This window comes from Colobus angolensis, unplaced genomic scaffold (genome assembly GCF_000951035.1).
Source record: "Colobus angolensis palliatus isolate OR3802 unplaced genomic scaffold, Cang.pa_1.0 Scaffold82, whole genome shotgun sequence".
NCBI classification, from domain to species: domain Eukaryota; kingdom Metazoa; phylum Chordata; class Mammalia; order Primates; family Cercopithecidae; genus Colobus; species Colobus angolensis.
In genome coordinates this window covers 2,881,277-2,906,223 of record NW_012122043.1, presented here as the reverse complement: position 1 = coordinate 2,906,223, position 24,947 = coordinate 2,881,277, and the positions used below count along the sequence as shown (strand labels likewise).

The 24,947-nt window shown below is 49.0% G+C and overlaps 1 protein-coding gene across 1 annotated transcript in view; it reads right to left on the bottom strand.

Moving 5' to 3' along the window:
- Positions 1-24,947, bottom strand: part of HDAC4 (histone deacetylase 4) — a 344,484-nt gene that overhangs the window by 165,092 nt on the left and 154,445 nt on the right. Inside the window, exon 3 of the mRNA XM_011929582.1 lies at positions 19,184-19,255. Within this exon, the coding sequence (XP_011784972.1) occupies positions 19,184-19,255 (72 nt within the window). The remainder of the gene's footprint in view (positions 1-19,183; positions 19,256-24,947) is intronic.

Below are 24,947 nucleotides of genomic sequence, written 5' to 3'. Positions count from 1 at the left end.
TGGGTTCCCTGCAGGCCAGAGTCCCTCATCTCACCTGAAATCAGCAGGGAGGGCACCAAAGACCATCGCCAACCTCCTCGCATCTGGAGTGGGCAAGGGCTGAGGACGGGGGCGGCTAAAGGCACAGGGAGCTCGAGTTCTACCACCTGGAGTCCATCTCTCTTCTCTGGTCAACATGAACGGCGGCAACACTAGGAGACAGCCCGCAGGAAACGCCAGACCTCTCTCTAATCTCCAGGCAGCAGACACCCCTTCCCCACTAACCAAAACAGAAAGAAGACACAAAAACTTCAGAGCAAGAAAGTGTGACTGGCAAAGCTGTCTGCGCCAGCACCTCTGCACCGGGCTCCCTGGAGGAGGTGGTCATCAGCTCCGCACAGGCACTGGGGGTCTGCGAATCTTGGTTCATAAAAAATCACCCTGAATAAATAATGAGTGGTGCAACCTCTCTGGAAGGCAATTTGATAATGCGTGTTAAAGTCCCCAAGTAAATATTTATGCCTTTGACTCGACTCATAAAAGTTATGATATATTCATAGAATGCACCCAAACTCACTTTAAAATAATATGTACTTTTAACACATTAAACCTTAATTTGTTTAAAAAATCAAATAAACTCTTCAGCATACATATGTACATGTGCTTCCATTGTATATGGCTTTTACATTTTAATTAGGACCATATGATGCATGCTTTTCCCCTAGTAATCACTGTGACACTTTCCACATCAATGAATATAAAAACGCACATGTATGTATATATATACACACATGCACACAGATATTCATGCATACTCACATATGTACATATATATGTAGTCTTTATGCGGAAGATTCCATTTAAGAACAAAAATGAAATGTTCTCACACATCTTTCCAGAGAAAAAAAAATATAAAAGTCTCCAAAAAACCTTGGCACTAAGAGCTGATCTTTTCATGTTCCAACCTTAAAGACAACTGGGGATGAGGAGGAGGATAAGGAGGGTGCCCTACCAGCCCTTACCTTGCCCTCTCAGGACAGCTGGGGACATAGGTGCTCGCTGTCCACACCTGCTGTGCTGCAGACCACTAACAACCAAAACCTTCTGAAGAAGAGAAGGCTTTGTTTAACTGAGTTTTAAATGTTATGTGATGCTGAAGATTTACGGTATGAATATCTGAGCCTTTCCTCTTGAACTGAATGTCCTTCCAGGAACACAGCCTCCTTCCCTGGGTGAAGCTCCACCTGCCAGACCCTCCGCCTTCACTCTACCCCGCTGCACGCCTCCCCCTGTGGGCCGCTTGGGCCCCTGGGAACAGGACTGACCGAGAACGGGGTGCGTCCTTCCCTTCCCCGGGCCAGGATGGCAGTGTGGAGGGAAGTGGGCGCGCTGGGCTTCCACCCGCCGTACTCGCCTGTCTTTCTTGGCAAGTCAGAATGTGCACAGGAAGGAAGCTCTGACTAAGCCACCTCCAACTATTCTCAACAATTTCTAAATGACACAGTCCCTGGTTTGTCAGAAGAGACGTAAGTAGCAAAAGACAGGTGACTGCATTCACGCCACCTTCCCTTTCCCCAGTGTAACCCCAAACCCCGAACCCCCTTATAGCTCTCCCATGGAAAGGGAGGCTCCTTGGCAGACAGAGGACTCCCTTGCAGACATTCTCACACCCTGGGCCACAGCAGGCTGCGGGCACCGGGCCTCAGGGTGGGCACAGGAGGACATGCCTCTGCAGGGCTCCAAAGGGCCCGCTGGTGGCAGAGCCTGAACACAGCACAGGTGGGAACAGGGTCTCCAGGAGCCGGCAGCATCGCTCCCAGAAGCTCTTGGAAAGCAAGAGGCCCTTCTACTCCCCTTCATGGTGGATAATCAAGCGACCAGACCTTCAAACCCGACTTTCCAAAACCTAGTGGTTCACCTAAAATTCCTCACATTTTACACGGAAATGGTAACGAAACTAAAATTTGGGGGAAGAAACTTAATGTATCTGTTTTCTCATTTTTCTCAGTGACAGATTCAGTAACCATTTTAAGGCTAATAGCTTGATAAATGTCAGTCTAAATATATTATTTATATGTTATAAAGAGAATCACCAAAACTAAAAATAACACTGCAAGTAACAAAATAAAAGAGATGGCGGAAAGTGTCTGTGCCGACGGGCTACTCTCTCACAGAGACATCAGCACACATCGTCCAAAGGTGCCGGAACAGGAAAGCACAGTTCAGGGAAAGCATATGAGCTTATAAGAGTTCACACAATAAGAACTAAAAAGAGAGCACGGCCTTCTACATCGCCAGAAGGAAAAGAAACCACACACGCCAGACCAAATAAAAGGTAAGAAAGCCCATATCCAAGAAGTCAAATAGAAAACAAAACAAGAAGCCTTCACAACAGAAAACAGGGTTGGGCCCAGGAGCTCTCGCCTATAATCACAGACCTTTGGGAGGCTAAGGTGGGAGGAGGATCGTGCGAGGCCAGGAGTTTGAGACCAGCCTGGACAACATCATAAGACCCCATCTCTACAAAAAAATTAAAAAGTCAGCCAGTAGTGGTGACACGTGCCTGTAGTTCCAGCTACTTGGAAGGCTGAGGCAGGAGGATTGCTTGAGCCTGGGAGGTAGAGGCTACAGTGAGCCATGATCATGCCACTGTACTCCAGCCTGGGTGACAGAGTGAGGCCCCGTCTCAAAAAACAAAAACAGAAAACAGAACATAAAATTGGATGAAAATTGTAGGAGATATATGTCCATTTTATCAACATTCATAAATAACACAGTTACATGAAAATTATCAGATTTACAAATTAACAAAAAACAGAACTGAACAATCATTATATTAAAAACAAATCCAGCGTAAGGCTCAGATTCAATGGGTAAAAAGCCCCAAAAGGCAAATAGAAACAAATTGAAATGTGCAATCAAGATATCAATATCACAAAGATTAAATCCAACACGAAATACCAAACAGATCTGCCCATTTCCTAAGTATAAAGCATGCAATCTACAAAGAGGATGGAAATGTCTAAGGCACGCACGATGTGTACCTTCAAGTGAAAACACAGAACACACAGAATGCAGATACACGTGCTCAGCACTAGACAGGAACTTGCCCTTGCACACTCACGGCAGAGCAAACACACAGGAGGTGTGCGTACAGAGGATGGGAATAGTACAATTCCTACTTCAGCCAACAGATAGGCTTTGAACCGCTTACCACTAAGCCATGTATGCCTTTTGTTGCAAGCCCCCATGAAACATTTACAAAAGCCAATGCCACGTAAAGAACACAATTTCCAAATACACACAGTGTAGACTAAACACTTCAACACACAGCAACAGAACTAGACATAAAACCAGGAAACAAAAATCCGACCATAGGAAAAATGAGTCTCTTTCTCTTAAACACTTCAAATTCCAGTGAAAGTGATACAAATTTATAAAGTAATGAACACATCACACATCGAAAATTGTAGGAATTGCCTAAAATTGAGGTCAGAGAACAATGAATAGCTACCTACATTTAAGTAACTACAAAAGGAACCCAAACAAATAAAAACATCGGACTCAGAAAGTTAGAAAAATAACTAGAAAATTAAAGCATACATTGTGCAGTGAAAAAGAGGAAGAAGATAATAAAGATGAAAGAAATCCACCAGATTGCTGATCTAGGCAGAAGTGATAAAGCCTACGCGGGGACAGTTTGTGCTTCTTAGGGCAAGGCAGTGACCTCGGAGAAGATGGTGCCAGAAGACTCTCAGGAACCGGTCAGCAGCCTTTCCTTATGAAAATCTTCAACGACACACAAAGTTAGCGAGAGGAATATAATAAACACCCACGTATCCAGCTGCCACAATGATCGACCTTAGCCATTCAGCTTCATCTATGAACATCCATCTTTTTTTATTTATTTCTAATCCCATGGAATGACATATCTCAACTTTAAATGGGTAACAGATGGGAAGTGAGTCATATATTTTATTACAGGTTTTTCACACTAATATTGTGAATTTAAAAAATAATTATAGATTCACAGGAAGTTCCAAAGAAAGTCCAGAGAGGTTCCAGTACCCTTCTACCAGGTTTCCCCCACTGGTTCCACCTTCTGTAGCCAAAAAAGCCGGGGACCGACCTTGGTGCCACGCTGTCATCATGACCAAGGTAGAGTACTCCCTCCCCACAAAGACGCCCTCCCGCTGGCCCTTGGACTTAGCTCATGGTGCGGGCAGTGATGTGTGACCCGCTGAGTGAAGCACAGAGGCCTCCCCGCCCTGTCTCTCTCTACCTGCCCTGTTCACAGTCGCCTTAAATGATGCCTCCACGTGAAGGAGAACCCTGTCAGACGGTATCAGCGTGCTTGTGAACACCATTTAGAAAAAGAAAAGAGAAGTGAAGCGGATGGAGCGGACACTGGCCCGTTCTCTGACATGAACTACTGAGGAAAGCCAAGGGCTGTGCACCACGGTGCCACCTGACACCACGTCACGGGAGGAGCTGGGAGCATTCTGGGAAACCCTCTGGAAAAAAAATCACAGCTCCAACCAACAAAGCTAAGAGCATCTGGTCACCCCACAGGGGCTACCGAAACGCAAAGCGGAACAAAAAGGGCAGGGGTGTGACAGGAGCTTCGGAGACCCTGTCCCCCCCGCCTAGGGGTTAAGAGTGGCCACCTGGGAAGGACGGCCCACACCCATCTTTGTGTCCTCAGCACTCACCGCAAGGCCTGGACTCAACTGTGTCACATGAGTCACCTGGAGTTGCGCCTCAAAGTGCGCTGAGAGTGTGACACGCGCACACACACGCACGCACACACGTGCACACACACGCGCACACGGCCTTCAACTGAAGAACGGCGACTTCCACATCTGTCCACATTCTTAGAGGCCCCCTGAATGTAGGATAAGCCCAGAACTCTCATTTTCCAGCCAGTCCTCGTGGATGGGAGCCATGTTCACAGCTCACACGGCTGGATGGGATTCTTTTCTGGTGAATATTTCTTTCAGAGGGTTCTATTAAATGACAAGCTGAAACGATTGAAGCTATTATGAACTTTGAGGAAATAAAACTTTCCTTAACAGGCCACTTAAATGGCTCTTTTCTTCTGAGTAATAAGCTGTATCAACAAGCTTTACTCATAAACATATTCCAAATTTGATTCTAACAGAAAATAAAGTCCTTCCTTGCCAGCATCAAATCCAAATATGGCTGTAAGTTCGCCGCCATAAGGGGCTCCAAAGACCCTTCCCACCCAAGGGCTGACACCCTGTGCCACAGCGAGGCCAGAAACATACCAGAAACGCCTCGCTTCGCATCCCTGGCTTTTACGGCAGCCCATGATGTTATTCTCGTGGAATTCTGCATGCAGAGTCCCTGGGTGCTGGCCGTACCAGCCAGGGCTCTGTCTGGAGGGAGCAAGACCATCTGTGTGCTTTTGCTCCGCGATTTAATGGAAACGCAAGTGTTAGATTTTTTCCCTGCTCCCTATTTCAGAACTATCCTTAAAGCTCTTTAGAAAATCCTTTTAATGTTTCTAATTTGTTCTATATCCCCAGGAAGAAAAAAACATCTTTTGGAAATATTTGCAAGCTCAAATTGAGCAAGAGCTGAAAATAAAAACCTGGCATGCAGTTGGTAAGCTGTGGCTTTCAAGAAGTGCACAAATGTACTTCCTGGAAACTATAAATAGAACCAGGCCTTACCCCATACCAAAAAAAAAAAAAAGGCGAAATGTGCTTTAAGTTCTCACACAGAAGCGCAGCCACTAAAGACAAGCATGACCTCCAGAAATAACAGACAGAGCCACCGTCTGAGATGCTGCAACAATCACGTGATGGACAAAGCATTCCTGGAAAATCGCTCTAAGACTCTACAATTCCAGTGCAAAAGCAACTGAAGAGAAACAAGAACAAAAGACTAATGTTTCAGGACTGAGCACCAATTTAAAGTGTTTTTGCTTTGTGATCTTTTGTCCTCACAGCCCCCTGAAGCAGGTCCCGGCGGGGACCCGGGTATCACAGATGGCAGATGCAGCCAGTAAGCATTGTCACCTGGATTCAAAACTGGCCACATCTCCTGGAACACCACCACCTCCCTGAAACCACTGCAGCCCGTCTCTCTAGCCTGCTCACACCAGCACAAGTTACACGTTACTCCTGAAAGCTATCCAAATACCCTAAACCCAATGGATAAAAATATATTGTCTGAAAATTAAAAATAGTTTCAGCGGTCTAGGAAGTCTACAAACCCCACTGCAGTTGTTCTTGCCTTCTCAGTTACGTAAGGTCAAGTTTACGTAAGAACACATTTCAGAATTTCCTTCTTAGCGACCTCCAAACGTTTGGTTGTGTGTTTCACCCAACAGCTGGGCCAAAGTAGGAACCACTATTACTTAACAGTAACAGTTGAAATATTGAAAAAAAGAAAACATTTCTTGTACTTGGCATTGGAGAAGATGAGAGGGCACCAAGGAAGAGGCCTGAAGGAGGTAGCCCTTCTCCTCTGGGGTGAGCCAGCCTCTTCCAGGCAGCAACGTGCATTCCGCCTGGGCTTTCTGGAGACCGGCCTGGGCTACAGCATCTTTCAAGGGCACTGTGGGTGGAATAATCCAGCAGGCAGGTGGAAATGCAGAAGGTAGGGGGCTGGTTCAGACTTCTGTCCAGAAAAATCACCTGGGAAGCTTGTTAAAAAGTGACTTACACCTCCCAGCCTCAGTTCCTGAACCAGTAACTACTGTGTGATGTCCCCAGGGGCATTAAATGCCAATGAACACACAGTACTTAGCTGAGTGACGGACGGGTGGCCTTGGTAAGGGGACCTGTGGCCATCAGTGTCCTCATCATTGCTGTAACTAGCAGGAACCGCAGGTCCCACTTTGAGCAGGACCTTGCTGTTGGCTGTGGAGGCTGTGTGCTCACACTCTCCGCCCAACAAAGATCCAGGCGCCGGTAACTCTCTTGCCAGCAGTAACACTTTACAAAGTAAGATTTGGTAGAAGATGCATGCTAGCACTAAGCAAACATTGTTTAAAGAAAAAAACAAAAAAGGAAAAGAAACAAAGTCTACTTTGTGAAGCTTGCACGGAGGAGATCCACTGCCTGGGAGAGTTCATGTCCATGTATCTTTCTGCTGTGAACACCCAGCGCAGGCCCCTCCCAAGTTCAGCTCAGGCTGGCAAACGCCCACCACTCAGCGTCTCAAACTGGGTGCCTCTGAAAGCACTGCACAGATCCATACTAATCCTCATCCCAGCGCAGGGTCCGCTCCACCCACATTCCCCACGAGTTCATGCAACTCCATCAGCAGTGCTTAAAGCCAAAAATCCTGAGGTCACCCTCGACTCTTCTGTTTCCTGCACAGCCCATCTGCAACCTAAGGAAATCCCCTCTATGTCAAACATCTCCAGAGGTGGTACCATTTTCTACACTCCCACTCCATCTAGCCGGACTGAGCCCCATCCACCGCCTGGCTGCTCCCAGACCCTGGTGGGTCTCCCTGCTCCTCCGATGCCTGCCCCACGTGGCCACTGCATTCGCTATGGCATAGGTTACGTGGTGTCGCTTCTCTGCTCAGAATCTCCAGGAGCCTCCATGTCACTCAAAGCCATGCCTTTTAAGTCTCCTGTGCTGTCCACTCCCTCTTCTCCTGACCAGGTCTTTGGCCTGCAGACGTCTGCTCACCTTCTAAGGAGGCCTGCCCTCACCAGCGGGTGTAAAATCACAGCCCCTCCACTCTGAGCCCCGCTCCGCCTTCCCTGCTCTACTGTCTACTCATTGCCTTTACCAGTTTCCTCTCTTCCTCCCAGGGTAACACGAGCACCATGAAATAGGGGTCTCTGTGTCAATCATAAATACATGAATCCCATATGCCAAGGACAGGGGCTGGCATTAGAAGACCCAATCAGTATGAATGGGTGAATGAATGAATGAATGAGTTTAATGCAGAAATCCACCCTCCTGAATCCCCTCTGTCCCTGACTGCTCACCCTCCTTCACGGCAATTCTCGCCTCTCACATGTTCTATATTGTAGATAATTTACAAGCAATAAGCTTGAATTAATGAGCATATTTAGAATCCAGCACCCAACAACTAGAGAATTCAAACTCTTCTCACACATATATTAAAGATTCATAAACATTGACCACAAAGCAAGTCTCAATAAAATTCAAAGACTGGGTAATTTCTAACCATAATGGAGTAAATTGGAAATCAATAACAAAAAGCATGACTTGGAAAATTCAGACTTTCAGAAATCAAAAAACATTTCTAAATATTTCATTTTTTCAAAAAAAAAAGGAACCATAAAACAAATTTCAAAATAACTTTCTTGAGAAACAGCGAGACTTTATGAAACGCTAAGGTAATATGTTTTACAAATTAAATACTGCAAATCAGAACTTAACCGAAGCAGCCCCATTTGAACCCCGAGGGAAGCGCCGCACAGAATCCTGACTGCTTCCATCCGAAAGGAAGAAGGGCTAAAAATTAACAAGTGAAATGTTCAACCTGAAAGTTAGAACAAGCATATCCGAATAAACGCAGAGAAAGGAGAACAGTGATAAAAACAGGAATTAATAAAATAGAAAACACACACTCACAAGAGCAGATCCACGAAGGCAGAAGTCGGTCCGTGGGAGAGTAAAACATAGCTGGACTCCCACCGCCTGCAGGGCTGCCCCCACCCCAGGGGGAATGAGACACACCTGGGCTCCCACCGCCTGCAGGGCTGCCCCCACCTCAGGGGGGAATGAGACACACCTGGGCTCCCACCGCCTGTAGGGCTGCCCCCAGCCCAGGGGGAATGAGAAACACCTGGACTCCCACCGCCTGCAGGGCTGCCCCCACCTCAGGGGGGAATGAGACACACCTGGGCTCCCACCGCCTGCAGGGCTGCCCCCAGCCCAGGGGGAATGAGAAACACCTGGACTCCCACCGCCTGCAGGGCTGCCCCCAGCCCAGGGGGGAATGAGAAACACCTGGACGGAGGGGTGGAGCCTGGCTGGGCAGGAGCAGCAGCGGGAAGCCGGGAAAGCGCGGGAAGGCAGGCCCGCCCAGGAAGGCCCACGCGGGGCTGGGTGCTCAGCAGACTGCTGGAGAACTGAAAGAAGTGCCAGCCCCTTCTTCAGGCGCCTGACTGAACTGCCTTCAATTTCTTCCCCTCACCCGTGGCCACATACCTGCTACCCAAGGGACACCTCCAGTCCTCCCTCACCCGGTCAGACACCTGGCTCTGACGGCCCCTGGGAGTCCCTCGTTGGAAACACAGAGGGCCTGAGTTTGGTTCTGCATGACGCACGACAGTGTGTACGTCTTGCTGTGAGGTCCAGAAATGGAAACCTTCCTTGAAACATGGGCAGGTTCCTCTGGTAGGGGACGTGGTGTTGGCACGGCGAAAACATGACATTAGGGTCAAATGCGGCCGCTGAGAAGGAACACCTTTTCAGCTGGACTGCAACCACCTAACACAGACAAGGGTCGGCGAAGGGCCATGTCCCTCATCCTGGCGGCACAGGCTTCGAGATGCCACTGAGGGCTGCGCAGGCTCTCTGGATACATTTTACAATCCACAGCCTTAAAGCACACAAAGCTGGTAATAAAAGAAAAAAGATAAAAAGCCCTTCAACCACAAATGATGTCATGACGCAAAAATTCATTCCTGGATAATACTTCTGGCCACCAGTGACCCTCCGAATACACAAACCAAACCAAATTCGCAGTGGAAAAAAAATCCTTTCTTCCAACCAATCATCGCTTAGAACTGTGGAATCTTCCCCCAGAGACATTCAGTGAGATTTCTCTGCATTCTGTATCAACACAAACCTTAGGGTCACTGCTGGGACTGCCACACAGCTTTCTTTCTCCCTCTGAAGTAGAGAAGCAACCAGTCACCAGCTCCACCCCATCCGGGTTTGGTGTGGATGTGTGGACGGTTTTAGAAGCACTCAGAGGATATTTCTCAGAGGGCATCCCCAATTCTCCACGATGCCCCAACCAATAACCGTCTGCTTTCTTACCACCTGTGTTCCTTGCTACAGGCATACAGTAAGCTCTTCAGAACTCTGGGTCTACAGCAACAACAACAATGTAAAATGTAACGGGGCAGAACCCTTGTGATCAACGTAAATAACCCAAACACTCTAATGTCCACCCAGGATTGAGAAGCTTTCTATCTTTCTGCCTCAGGTGCCGGGGACAGGGAAAGAACCCGTTGGAAAGTGAGGCTGGCTCGCGGGCGGGGCTGGCAGGGAGCAGTGTCCTCAGCTGCGTGGGGAGGCACAGGTCCCACCCGCCAGCCACAGGGTGGCATTTCAGAGCCACAGGGACATTTCTGGTAAAAAAATAACGGAGTGAACACCATCAAGTTGTCCTGCTCCAAGATCCTGCTGCAACACTGTATGGATTGTTTAGAAAGACACACCAGCACAACACACATACAGGAGACGGGACAGCAGCCCCGAAATGCTGGGAGTCAGAAAGGATCTGGGTGAATAAGGTATCAGAGACAGCAGAGCTGACCCATCAGCCAGGGTGGGCCAAGGGAAGGGCAGACCAGTCTCGGTCACACAGCCCTCCGGGGCACAGGGACTGGTGGCACCAGGACTGGAGGTGAAGGAGAATGAAATATCTGCTTAGGGAATGCAGGACCCCAACCACCACTTACCCCACGTGGCTGGCAGCCCAGGGACTACTCCCCTCTGGAGAGGGAGATGGAACAGTACTGAAAACTGCAACCCAGTGGAAGTTGACCAGCTACACGTGAGGTGTCCTGGTCTTCCTGCCTCAGGACGGGGGCAGGCAGCATTTGGCCCTCCCAGTGAGGTCACAGGGGTCAAGCAGCCTGCTGGACACCACTGCCAAGCGGAACCGGGCAGCCCCCAGTGGTCAGCACCTTGCATGCCCCTGCAGGTCCCGCCAGCCTCAGTGCCCTCTGCTACAGATGGCAGATAGCCGTGCTCACTTAGGCCAGGAAGACTGTCATCACAGAAGGCAGAGCCTGGACAGACAGACAAACAAGCACCTTGGGGAAATACAGACAGACAGAGAAACAGAGAGAAGGGAAGATAGGCCCTCCAAAGACAGTGGCCAGGAATGGGAGGCAGCCCTGGAGCTCCAGGACAGGAGGGCATGCCTTGGGTGCTGAGGAACTCAGTCTCCGCCCAGTCAAATGAGCAACCAAGCCTCAGAGGGGCTAACACCATTAAAAGCCAGAAGGGCCCTCTGAAGGCGAACACGACAACTCAGCAGCTTCATGAGAGTCACCGCCCCGTAGATCAGGTCCCGCAGGCTGCAGGTCCAGCCGCTGCCACTGCAGGGTGGCCCGGGCCCTCTGCTAGGTCTCCCAGCCGCTTCCATCCACCAGGAATCTTCTCAAGACACATTTTCAATGCAATTCAAGCCCTCCTGTTGTTATGCGTCCTAGCATCAGCTGGGCTGGGTTTCACTTGAGACAGTCGCTCCTAGGGACATTGCCACAGAGGGATGGGAAGGTGGAAGGGACGGTGGTTGAGCTACAGGAAGGGCAGAGCCATGAACCTGGGTCCAGGCAGACCAGAGGGCACCAGGAAGCAAGAGTACAAGAGAACACAGACCCCTTTTGTGTGCCGGATGCTGCACCAGACACTTGCCCTCGCTGCCTGCGCCCTGGCCCAGGACCAAGCAGCCCCGGGACGCCGGGTGAGGAGCAGCCTGCTGGAGGCCACGTGGCCGACAGGAGACAGGAAGACTGTGCTGCCCCGATGTCTACCGGCTCCCAGGCCTTAGAGCAACTCAGCTGGGCTCAGGACCTGATCCTTCACTAGCCTCTGTCAATACTGAGCCCGAAGCGGGATGGCAGGAGGGAGCTGTCACTGTGAGAGTCAGGAGGAAAGGGAATGTGGTGGAAATAGAGGCTCTGTACACCACCTGAAAGGTGCTGTTCTTGGCCCCACAGTGTTTCCAGAGAAGCCTGACGTTACTGCTCATAGAAGTTCACAGATCTGAGGGGAAGGAGAGTAGAAATCAGAAGTGACTGTCTCCAGGTGGCAAAAAGCAAACAGCATCGGAGAAAAACAGGACTATCTGAAAGTTTAGGGGAGGATAGGGATGAGACATTGGGAAGGACTGGAGAAGGAGGCATCGAGATGAACAGACCCTGAAAAATAACACCTTTTGAAATTCTTAAGAGGTACTATGCCTTCAGCCATCGAAGGGGAATTGGAACTTCAGGATTACTCGACATCACGTCTAGCGCACAAGGTAGCAAGGTAGTTACCAAGCAGGAGGGCGCAGCTTCTGGTCCAAAACTATTCTTAACTATAAATAACAAGGGCTGGGCACAGTGGCTCACACCTGTAATCCCAGAACTTTGGGAGGCTGAGGCAGGCAGATCACTTGAGGTCAGGAGTTCGAGACCGGCCAATGTGGTGAAACCTCATCTCTACTAAAAATACAAAAACTAGCCGGGCGTGGTGACGCGCGCCTGTACGCCCAGCTATTCAGGAGGCTGAGGCAGAAGAATTTGCTTGAACCCAGGAGGCGAAGGTTGCACTGAGCCGAGATCCTGCCACTGCACTCCAGTTGATACAGTGAGGCTCTATGTCTCAAAAAAAAAAGAAAAAAAAGAAAAAGAAAAAGAATATACCTAATGGGGCCAATTCGCCTAACTGCCAAAAGTGACCCTTAAAGTGTTCCTAAATTGCTCATAATTGTACACGACACACGTGTGGCCTCCAGGCATGACGCTATATTGCAGTCAGCTTTTACAGCTACGTGGGGGACAGACTCCTGCGTCCGGCCTTTGAGTCATGGCTATTCGTACAGGTCCTCAGGTGAACGCGACAGAGGGTAGCCGACAAACTCTCAACGTCGGTTTGAACTAGGAGAATCAAATCATGGGGATTCTTTTCAGATGTTTCAAATGTCGACGGAAAAAACCCAACTCTGTAAAAGAGTTGAAGAGGTTTATTTTAAGCCAAATATGAGTGACCATGGCCCAGGACGCAGCCTCAGGAAGTCTGTGCCTGAGGCGGTCCCATTACAGGTTGGCTTTATGTGTTTTAGGGAGACAGAAGTTATACAGGCAACACATGTAAGGCATATATTGGTTTGGCCCAGAACATCTTGAAGAAGTAGGGTGAGGGTCTCACAGATCCTAGGCAGACTGAAAGGTTTTCTGACTAAAGAATTGCTGTCAGCATAAAAAAATGTTTGAGTTAAGATAAGGGGGGGTTCTTGCTACATGAACGAAGCCTCCAGGAAGCAGGATTCAGAGAGAATAGATGGTAAATGTCTCTTATGGGAACTTAAAAGGTGACTTGTAGTTAAATCTCTCCTGGATCAGGAAAAAGAGACCTGGGGATGGAATTCTCTCCAGAGCGCAAATTTCCCCGCAAGAGGCCGTTTTCTGCAGCCACTCAAAATAGGTGGAAGGAATATATCCCGGAGTAAAACACTTTTACTTCCTGCAGGGCCTGCTCTCGACGCCTGCTGCTATCTCCAGAGTCAGGGTGGAACCGGGAATCGTACTGCTGTGTCTGTTTTATCAGTCGTAAAATCGCTGTTTTAATGCTAATACTGGTCAGCTGGGCCTGAAAGCCAAAAGGAGGAGGATCTAAGGAGGCCTCTCCAAACCCCTATTCCCATCATGGCCTGAACTCATTTTTCAAATTTCTTTGGGATCCCTTGGCCAAGAAGGGGGTCCATTCATTGGGTTGGGGAACTTAGAATTTTATTTTTGGTTTACACAAACAATTTTATTTTGACGTCTTTACATTCTACACTTCATTTTACCTCCAAAAATTAAAACCAAGCAAGCAAAAGAAAAAAAAAAAAAGCACAGCAGGCAACATGTTCAGCAGTGGACATAACAGTCCTGGCCAATCCTCGACCGTGGCTGGCGAGCAGCAGAGTCTGCAGGTCGGACGGAGCTGATTCCTCAAATACACTTCCCCTGATCTGAGGAAAACAACCCAGGCAGTCACGGCAGGCGTCACCAGGAGGAGGCCACCACGGGCTCTCTTCTTCCTGCCACTCCTGCCCGGTCCTTCCATGGGGGCCACTCAAGGAACCACCAGAGGTGGCCATGGGTCCTTCAGTGGACCCTATCCAAACCCCAGACATGCCAACTTTATGATAAAAACTCACAAAGGGGCACCACGCAGGAATATTACAACCAAGGCCTTTGTTACCACGGGCTCCATGTATGAAGGCAATTAACAGCTTCCGGTGCCAATAAAGGGAGACTTTCAAAGCTTCCCCTGAGGTCACATGCGCTTGCAGATTTGTACCAGATTCCACTTTCTTCTCACCAAACAAAACAACACAACAACCACCACAAAACACAGCCAGGAGGCAGCGTGAGCTCCAGGCACCAGCCAACCTCAAATACTTCCTGTTCCAAAATGTAAGAGCAGTGTCTGGAAACACGGCCCCTTTGGCAGTGTGGTGGTCAAACACCCCCTTAGATCTGGGAATCCAACATTGAAGCCAAATGTGAAGTTTGCGTTACTTTGGAGAGTTTCTCTACAGTTTCTAGTTAACCCCCTTTAAGGTTCCAGAGTTTTCTTTTTAAAATGGTACTTTTGAAATACAATGTGAAAAAGAGCCTCCCTAACTGACAGATACACGTTTCCCAGGACACAGGTACAGAGGGTGATGTAAGCGCCAGCCTATGCCTCGGGAAACTGGAAATGCTTCTCTTTAGTCCAGCATTCCTGTCTTATCATCCGCCTCTACTTCCCCTTCTGGCTGACGGAGGGGCGTGGCATTTTCTGAGGCTGTCTTTCTCCCCAGTAGCACGGCCCTCAGGGCAGACATGTATCCTGCCCTACAGTGTATATGCTGAGTGACCCTGGGACAGCGGCCACGGGATCCGAGGCTCTGGCTTTCCTTCTGTAGCAGCAGGAGAGGGTACAGGAGCCGGGGCACCCAGTCCCAGAGGAGAGCAGCGCCCTGAGGGCCGTAAGCCCTCAGCATGCCCGTCTGGGTAACAGTAAGTCCTTCATCCACACGTCCTGTTGTTAGGACGTTTTTTTGTTTCCTCCAGTTTGTTCCTGGATGCCTGAGGTAGGTTCCTCCCCGAAGCACCCCTCTCCTCCATTGAGGCTGCTGAGCAGCTGCCACGCCTGGCTGGGAGCCAGCTCAACCTCCAGCCCTGGAACCCAATACCCACCACTTTAGTGCAAGTGACTTTTTTTCTACAATAAACATGCATTGCTTTTATAATCAGGAAGGTGGGGGGGGGTTAATTACAATGATTCTGAAAGGAATGACTGAGTAGTAATAGTTTTCAAGTTCCCCGTAATTCAGCCCTTGGGCACAGTTGGGTTTGTAATCCTGTATGACATTCTGCTGGTCTCTCCTGGTTGACTAATTCCATACCTTCTCCTCTGTCCTCAAATTGCAACATCTCCCCAGCCTAACTCTGAGTCAATGACTCTGCTTGCTCTCTCCATGGGAAAACACAAAGCTCTGGCAGAGAACCAGGGGTCACGAGCTCCCGCCCCCACCCGACCCTGCCACCATGTCTCCACCTGGGATCTGCCTCTGTGTCAAGTCTCCTCCAAGGGTGGCCCTTCCCCTCACCAACGGACAACAACTGTCAGGAAGGGGGAAGAGCAAAGCCATGGCCACAACTGTGACAGTCCACTTACTTAAAACGCAAAGAAATAGGAGGCAAAGGTGGAATAATACTAACAACATGTCTGTTACATCTTAGAGGCAGGCAAATGGTTATGTGTTTTCTTTTATGATAGAGCTACTTTACAATTAAAAATTTTAAAACATTTTAAAAAAGAAAGAGCAAAGTCTACAGATAAAAAGTTATGAGGGAAGTTGAAGAAATCAAAGCTGATCTAAGACAAATGGCATTTTGGCTTTTTCTTCCTCCAATACAGGTGACAATATCCCAGACCCAAAAACCAAAATCCAAAATGCCTCCAAATCCAAAACCTTTTCTCGGTGACACTCAAAGGCAATGCTCACTGGAGCATTTCTGATTTTGAATTTTTAGACTTAGGATGCTTGACCAGTAAGTATAATGCAAATATTCCAAAATCCAAAAAAAGAATCCAAGACACTTCCAAGTTTTTCAGTATTGTTTCAGCATTGTTTCCAATGCTTCCAAGCATTTCAGATAAGAGATACTCAACCGGTATAGACTTTCCCAAAGCATGTGACACGCTCACCTGACGTTTCTGAAATCTCAAGCTGGCACACGAACACATGGTATGAATATGCTTTTCTGTTTGAAGTGGGGATTTACGAGGACTAAGTGTATTGAAAAAGAACCATAATCAGAAAAAGACTGTGTCGGGCATAACAGCATCCACACGAGGGAATGGTCAGGACACGGGACAGATCAACAGTGGGGAGGGCTGCCGGGCGCCCTTGCTGCTCCAAGTACACGCTCATCTGTTCAAAGGGAACGAGCTCTCACGGTGAATGCTGGCGTCATTCCTGATATATGTGTGTGTGTGTGTGTGTGTGTGCGTGTGTGTGTGTGTGTGTGTATCAGTCTGTTTCCACACCGTCAAATGTCAAAATGTCAAAAGAATAGTTAGGATTAAATTCAATCATTAGGAAATGTATAACAGCAATTGGGGATTGACATAAAAATATACCTAAAAATGTTTACACTCCCATATCATAAAAATGTGGCTTTAAAGACATTCTCCTATCAATTTTCAAGTTCTCACCTAACCTGAGATGAGTATTTCTTTGTAGTATTTTTCAGTGGGTTGAAATGACCAAAACACAGTTTGAAAGAACACGCTTCACATGAGAGGCTTCTAAGGCACAGGCCAGCGTGCAGGCTCAGTGACGAAGGTCACACAGGACAGCTGCACACGCATGCACCCTTTCTCTGCCCACTGTTCCTGGGCATCGCTGCTACGTTATTTAAAACTACTCTGCAAACACTCCCACCATGCCCGCCAACCCGTGCACGAATATGCAATAAATGCCAGGAGACACGGCACTCTCTTTGACTCAGACCAATGGGAACCTGGTTGTGAGGGAGGTAAATGGCCAGCGTCAGTTTCACGGGGCAGCCTTCCCAACATGCCACCTCTCAAGTCCGGTGGTTCCCCCCAAAGGAAGAGAATGAGGGTGACAGGCTGCAGGAGAGGTCCAGGCCTTGAACAGGGATGTGAAGGCTACATCACACACATTCCTCAGTACTAGTCAACGGGACACCGAGATGACATTTATTGAGGAACTACTAAAAAGCTGACACATGTTTCATCTTTATGAGAACTCTGTAGAGAGGCATTGTCATCCCCGGCTAAGAAATGAGAAAACAAAACTGAGCTATTCAGCAACTTGCCTAAGCTCCCACGCAAACGGGCCGCAGAGGCGGGCCCCAGGTGCCGTCTGTGGGAGGCTGAAGCCCCGGCCTGTTCTCACACCAGGCTGGGATCCCACAGCAGGTCTCAACAGGCAATGTGTGCTTCCCAAGCCAGAAAATTAATTTGAAGTCCACTGTTTTTGGTTCACTTGGAAACTATGCATGTTTACCACCTTTTCCCAGCCCATCAAGCTATCAGAAAATCCTCTTAACCTCATGCCATGCCTGGTTAAGCACAAGCAAGTTGTCTCAAAAATGCCCCAGCCACAGGATTCAGTGTTTACACGAAAACAATACTGGCAAAGTGAACCTGAGAGAAAGTGAAAGCCAGCAATGTTGACATAAGCCAAAAGTTTAAAATTGCGCATCTTCATCTGGTATTTAAAACTCCCTACCGTTCCGCCAGGCTCCAGTGTGAGGGGGTAAAAAATAAGCTGCTCAATCAGTAACAATGTAGAGTAAAATCAAGGTGTAAAAAACAGAAAAGAGTGCCCTGAGGACCCCCCAAGAGGCCAGGGCACCGTACCCCACAGACACTGAGAGCCTTCCCGGAGCAGGGCCAAGACACCTCCAGAACTCCGGGTTTGGAAAATGACAGAAAACCTGGCCGACCTGGGAGAACTGCAAGGCAAAGAAGGAAATGTCTTCTTGGAAATGTTCGGCCTGGCTCCAAGCTGGCTTCAACTTCCTTTCAGGGGTGATGAGTGGGTCTAACTGGGACACCAGAGGGCACAGGTGGCAGCAAAGGCTGACTGTCAAGAAAGGCGCAGCTGAGCCAAGACCAGAGACCCAGGCCTTAGGACGCAGTCCCTGCAAGGCCCGGCCACGCTGCCCTGCAGGACGCATGTGGAACGGAACGCTGGTTCCCTCAGGCCCACGCCTTCAGGAAGTTCGGGTTTTATTCTCCGGGAAGAATGGTAACCTCACAAGGAGTTTAAACCCTGGAGGATTCTACATGGAAACAGGGGTCTTACAGACAAAGAAAAGCGGGAAAAGTCTGTTTCCATGGCCTACAGACTTGGAGTACTTTAAAATGTTACCTACGAGGTCAGGCGCAGTGGCTCACACCTGTAACTCCAGCACTTTGGGAGGCCGAGGCAGGCAGATCACTTGCGGTCAGGAGTTCAAGACCAGCGTCACCAACATGGTGAAACCCCGTCTCTACTAAAAATACAAAACTAGCCAGGTGTGGTGGCACATGCCTGTAATCCCAGCTACTTGGGAGACTGAGGCAGGAGAATCGCTTGAACCCGGGAGGTGAAGGCTGCAGTCAGCCGAGATTATGCTGGGGCGACAGAGTGAGACTCCATCTCCAAATAAACAAATCCATAAATAAATAAATAAATAAACATTACCTATGGAATGAAATATTTCTGATCACTACCGATACTTTTTTTGTTAAAGAGCTGAGAGGTGCTTGGAAGACAGAGGATGCCACTGACTCATTTAACCAACAAAAGCTGGTGGCAATGGACAAGGCGTGATCTGTCCATGGTCGCATGGCCAGTGGGACCCAGCCCCACCCACTGCAAGCTCAGAGGTCTTTCCTACGGGTCCTCACGGGGATCAGGGCCAGGGCTTACACCTAGACCAAGCAGTTGGTGCCTTTGGGAAGAACACATCCTTTAGCACCAGAGAGGAAAAAAAAACAAAAAAACAAAAAACACAAAAAATCAGCGTTTCTCTACCATTCACATGTCATGGAGCCATTTTATTTCCAAAAAGGATGGCCTCGTTTACCATCAGGAAGAGCACCCAAATTCAGTGAGCCTGATAACCCACACCTCCCCCGTCGCCTGCTCCGTACTCCTCCAGTAAGGCAGAGCCTTTGAACACCTCTGGTTCAGCGCAGGGCCAGCCTGACAGGGCAGGGGTGGGCAGACTTACCCGTGCTGGGCATGTGGTTCACGCGGGCAGGATTCAGCAGCTCCACTGGCTGGTCTCGGCCAGAAAGTCCATCTGGAGAAGAGAGAAGGCATTGGCTTCAGAAACTGCGTGCATTTCAGCCAACATACTTTACGCTGGGAGTCTGCAGGGAGTAACTCTCCAAACAATGAAATGCATGTGTCCTTCCTACTTTTAAAGGGGGACACTTTCAGCTTCGTCATAGATTATTTGTATTTGCCAAAGAAACTCACAGATCCTTTGTAGAATAATCAAAATAGCCTCCTACTGAGATACGGCAAACGCCCGTTTCTGGCCTAAGAGCCCCTGGCTTAGCAATTTGGGTTTACTTCTGTTCAGCAACCACATTATACCCACTCGTGCTGATCAGAAGTCGGCTTTTCTGCAGACCACAAGCATTAAGATAATGAAAAGAGAACAGCAGCTCTTCTTCCCAGATAGTGACAAATGGTCTGGACACTCACAGAAACACGGCACAGGGAGCACTCCAAACCCGCCGGGTGTGCGGACAGGGAAAGAGGCGAGCTGAGGCCACTCCAGCCTCAAACGGGCATGGAGAACCCTTCACCAGGTGTTCTCAAGGTACAGAGTCCTTTCTTTTAAATCCACTTTTAAACTGTATTCAGGAGCTGTTTCTATCTATTCAGACTCACTGCAAAGATGAGACTGGAACCCACCCACCACCTAAACCTGGCGCAGGCTGGATTTAGACTGCCTGGGATTTTTCTATATTCTCCCAAGCAGAAAGGAAAGAAAACTCTGGCAAGATTTCCAGGAATCACACTTTTGTTTTAAAATTAGCTTCTGACAAGTGGTGTAAAATGCCCTGCAATACTGTGCATATCATTACAGACTTGCACGCAGAGGTCATTTTCCTTACTAAGCGAAGGAGGAGAGCACCAGTTTCGCAGGGCAGCCATGGAACTCTGTGGATACAAGTTTTAAAACAGGACAAAAACGACTAACATAGGGTCAAATGACTGCAAAAAAAAAAAAAAAAAACCCCTTTTTTTTTCTGAGACGGAGTCTCGCTCTGTCGCCCAGGCTGGAGTGCAGTGGCCGGATCTCAGCTCACTGCAAGCTCCACCTCCCGGGTTCCCGCCATTCTCCTGCCTCAGCCTCCGGAGTAGCTGGGACTACAGGCGCCCGCCACCTCGCCCGGCTATATTTTTGTATTTTTTAGTAGAGACGGGGTTTCACCATGTTAGCCAGGATGGTCTCGATCTCCTGACCTCGTGATCTGCCCGTCTCGGCCTCCCAAAGTGCTGGGATTACAGGCTTGAGCCACTGCGCCCGGCCAAAAAAAACCACTTTTTATCCAAAATAGATAATTCCTGGCATCTCCAATCCCTGCAAGTCCTTGGAGATGTTCAGTATCCAAGAACGGAAACAAGGGCCCCAGGAGATTGGAGGGCACACTCTTGAGATCTGAAGCCCATCCCAAGGTAGAGTTGGGAACGTGTGAGGCCAGCATGCACCTGCAGGAGCTCAGCAGGTGAGGCTGCTCTTGGGTAATGCAGAGATCAAACGTGGGTGCCAGAAATAAAAATTAAACTTAAGACAACAACAAAAAACCATGGTTACCTCTCCAAGCAACCAGCAGCTCCTCCCAAGTCTCAGCAACTCTTAAGGTTTCAAAACAGAAGTACGACATGGGGCATATTTGGGGGCAAAACAGTTCTGCTTCCCTGGGTCAAGAGAAAGACCGGCAGGTCATAGTTACACCTTAGAAGCAGCCACCAGACCTAAGGAATCGCCCCAAGTCTTCACACATTCCAGGGCTTTCTCAAGAACACGGCCGCCTAGGAGATGGCCTGGATGCTGAATTAGAAACATGATGTCATGTCTCACGAGAACCTTCACTGCAACTCAGAAGGAGACCCCAGATAGTGGTGGAAAGTACTTTTCAAGCCTTTTTTTCCTAAAAATAAATAAATGCTCACTGTAGAAAAAAATAAATTCAAAAAGGTGCCTGTACATTTGTATGTGTGTATATGTATGTGTGTGTATTTAACCCAAATCCCGCTATAAATACTTTCAGAAACAGCAGAAGGCCCTTTTGAAGATCTCAATGTAGCTGTAGTTTTCCAATGGGAAGGGGTCAAGAGGAGGGTGCTTGGGTGGACCACCCTGGTCAGGGCTCTGCACCAGTTCCTAGGAACCAATGCCTGTCCCCAGAACTGCTTCCCCTGTAGTCAGCCCAATGCCCACCCTTAGCTTCCAGCTCAGCAAACACCCTGGAACCAGAAAGTCTGGAAACCAAGAAGCCCCCTGTGGTGATGGGCAGCGGTGGGGCCAGAGTCCCAGCTCACGTGAAGCTCCTTCTTGAGTTTGGAAGTGAACTGCTTATGCCTGAGCCCAAAAGGCGATTGAATCCCTCCAGCACCAAGTTCATAAATAAGGCCTAATTACAAGTTACTTTTACTACGCTGAAGCAGGAAGGCACATCAGATCTCAGTGCAACCGATTCGACTTGTAAGTCACGATATGTGGTGTTCCTGTATCCACAAGCATCACTCGTGTGTATCAGATCAAGGTGCAGCTTAGTGGGTCTTGGCTCACCTACATTTCTGGGCACTGGGCTGGTCCGGGTCCCACCTACCCTTCAAGAAGACATTGATCGTGTGCTTGCACTAGCTGGCACACCAAGGAGAATGCCGTTCGATAACAGCACGTGGATTCCCTGCGGAAACCAGACCTTGAACTTAACATGTCCAGTCGTGTACACTGACGGGTGGGGTGGTTTCTGGCACTAGCCAACTGGTACCAACTGGGTGTCCAATGATCCAGTTCCACTCTGACAATAACTGCCCAGAGCTAGCACACACGCCACAGCTTAGGGGCTCAGGTCGACAAGGCTGCCCCCATTTCAGACACAAGTCCTGGGCCTCCTGAACTTCTAAAGATCAGCTATAAATCAGGAGTTCCCACAAGCCCCTCTCAGGTTCTGGAATTTGCTAGAAGGGCTCACAAAACTCAGAAAAACACTTCACCATGTTGACGGGTTTATTGTAAAAGATGCAAATAAACAGCAACATGAAGGCAGGGTCTGGAGGGGTGCTGTGTGCAGGAGCCTCTGTCTCTGTACCACTGGGGTCAGCGGGTGTAGCTGAACATTCTGCCCCTCTCGTCTCTGAGTCCTCATGACCAGCCCCATCCTGAGGCTACCCAGGGGTCCTGCCCTGAGTCACTTCATTAGCATAAACTCAGAAGCCCACAAGAAGCTCCTCCGAATGACGAAAGGCTCGCCTGACACTCAGGAACCTCCGGGATCCTAAGAGCTCCCTGCCGGGAATGAGAACAAAGACCAGATAGGCTTTTTCTTCCACCACACGGAGATGCTGCTTGTTCTCACTGTGCGCCACTGGGCCTGGCTGGCCTCATAACAACCTGTAAATTCAAACCCCCAACACTGCCACGTTCACATCTTCGTGGAATGACATGGAAATGCTTGAAGGGAAAGCTGTTCTGATGCGGCACTGGGGTAATAGGAAGCGCCTGCCTCTGGCGGAAAGGGGCAGCCATGTGGAACTATCAGAAAACAGCAGGAGTGTCTCAAGCACACAGGGGCCTTGGAGGAGGCGGCACAGGCGTGGCTCTCAGTGCCGGACGCTAACCCCACATGTGGAGGCCCCATGAGCCCCAGCCAGCTGGAAAAACGGCTGCAATCTCTTTAAGACAAGATCCCGGCCTGAGCCGTCCTTGGTCGTCCACCTGGACAGCATGACAGATGCTGCGTCCCTCATTATGAAAGGCGGGGGCTCAGGGCAGCAGCCATGATCAAGAAGTCAAACACTAAAGGCAAACGTTTTGCCAGAGGTGGCTGGTGGAACGCGACCCTGGGGGCAGAGCAGTGGCGGTGAGAGCGCACTTTGAAGGCGCAGGGGCCACCAGGCCTGGGAAAGACAGCTTTGGAACAGACCTAAACAAAGCGCGACCAATGGTGCAAAGGACATCCGTCACTAGGGTGAAACAGACAAGCTACGGGACACGGTCAGCTGGAAGGCGGGATGGCATCCGTGAATGTGCACAGAATAGATTCTTAATGCTGTGTTTTTTCAGATGTCATATTCCAAAGTGAGTTAAAATGAAATTAGTGATGAGAGGTGGAATTTCCATATTTATCTGCCTCTGGGCTGAAATTTCTCAGGCTAAGGAGAAAGTGGTGCTAAGAACCTAACATTGACAAGCTGGAAAATAATTAAGATGGGAATCAAAGAACCACTTCCTCATCACACACCTGCGGCAAGCAGGTTCCCTCTATCTGTCTCCGCTTGAGAATCTATTTTTGGAAACCCTGCTGGATGGGGATGATAGTACTGAGTGTCCTCAAACGGCATTTAATCGGCGCTGGGGCTGCAGACCAGATGCACACTGAGAGGGAGGCTGAGGAGCGCGGGTACCTCTGTGTCCTCACCAGCAGGTGATGTGCCCCAGCGCGCTCCACGCGCCCACGGTCGACTGCAGTGACCACATCAGTCTTGCAAGGAGTCCCTTTCATGCTGACTGGACCCAGCGCGAACTGAGCATTGTTTGAGACTCAGGGTCCGCCCATGGGAGGAGTAGAGCTGAGACAGACAAGGCTTTTGCTTTTCAGAACCCGCCTCACGTCAGGCAGGTAGGTGTGTCTAACCAGAAACCTGGCCTTCCGGAGCCAAAGAAACCTCACTTTCACCCGGAGGACCCAGGCCCCCTATTTCACACGTGGGGAAATGGCCTCAAGGGTTGTGCAGTTTCCCAGGATCATGGAGTGGGCACCAGCCGGAACCCAGTTCATCTCAACCAAACCAGCGGCTTGTCTGAAGCTGGACCTTGAGCAAACAGGTGCCCACCAAGACCAGTGCCCTCCTCACAATACTACCACACAAGGAGGTGTCTTGAGCCAATAAAGACAGTATGTGAAAGCCCCACACGCAGGCTCCTGAACTGGGAGGGGAAGGGAGTGGGGAGGAAGTGTGGTTTCACCCTCGGGAACTGCCTGGGACCACCTAGTCCTGCCCAGGTTGGGGTGAAAGGGTGTCTCTTGAAGGTTTCACTTGCCTTTTCCAGATGACCAACGGCACTAACCATCTTCTTACACGTTTATTGGCTTTTTCATTGGCTATTTTGGATTCATGTCTTTTTGACCCGTTTTTTCCCCCGGTTGGGTTGTCTTTTTCTTACTGATTCAGAGGAATTCTTTACAAATTCTGAACATTAGTCCTCTGTCAATTAAATGCTGCAGATACCTTCTCAAAGGTCCTATTTCTCAATCGTTCAAAGCTTCTGCTTTTATGTCAGGTTCAAGAAACTCTTCCCTTCCTGGAGGCTGCAGAGATATTTTAACATATTTTTACCCTGAAACTGTGCACTGTTCCCTTTTATATGTAAGTCTCTCATCTACTGGCACTGATGTTTGTATATGCTATGGGACAGGGGTTTGGGTTAGGGTTTCCTATGAGAACAGCCAAATGTCCTCTTATCTTTCACCACGGATCGGCAACATTAGTTCCCTTATAAGCCAAATCTCAATCCTAGTGGCCAACTTGTTTATGGTTTTGCCAATAATCATACTGTCTTAACCACCATAACTGTACAATAATTCTTAATATTGGCAAGGCCAAAAACCCTACTTTTTTCTTTCAGATCATCTGGGGCAAAAGTGGCCCTTTACTCTGCCACATAAATTTTAAAATTAACTTGTCAAGTGCCACAGAAAGAAAGAAAGACAAGACAAGAAAGAAGGCAAGGGAGGGGAGGGGAGGGG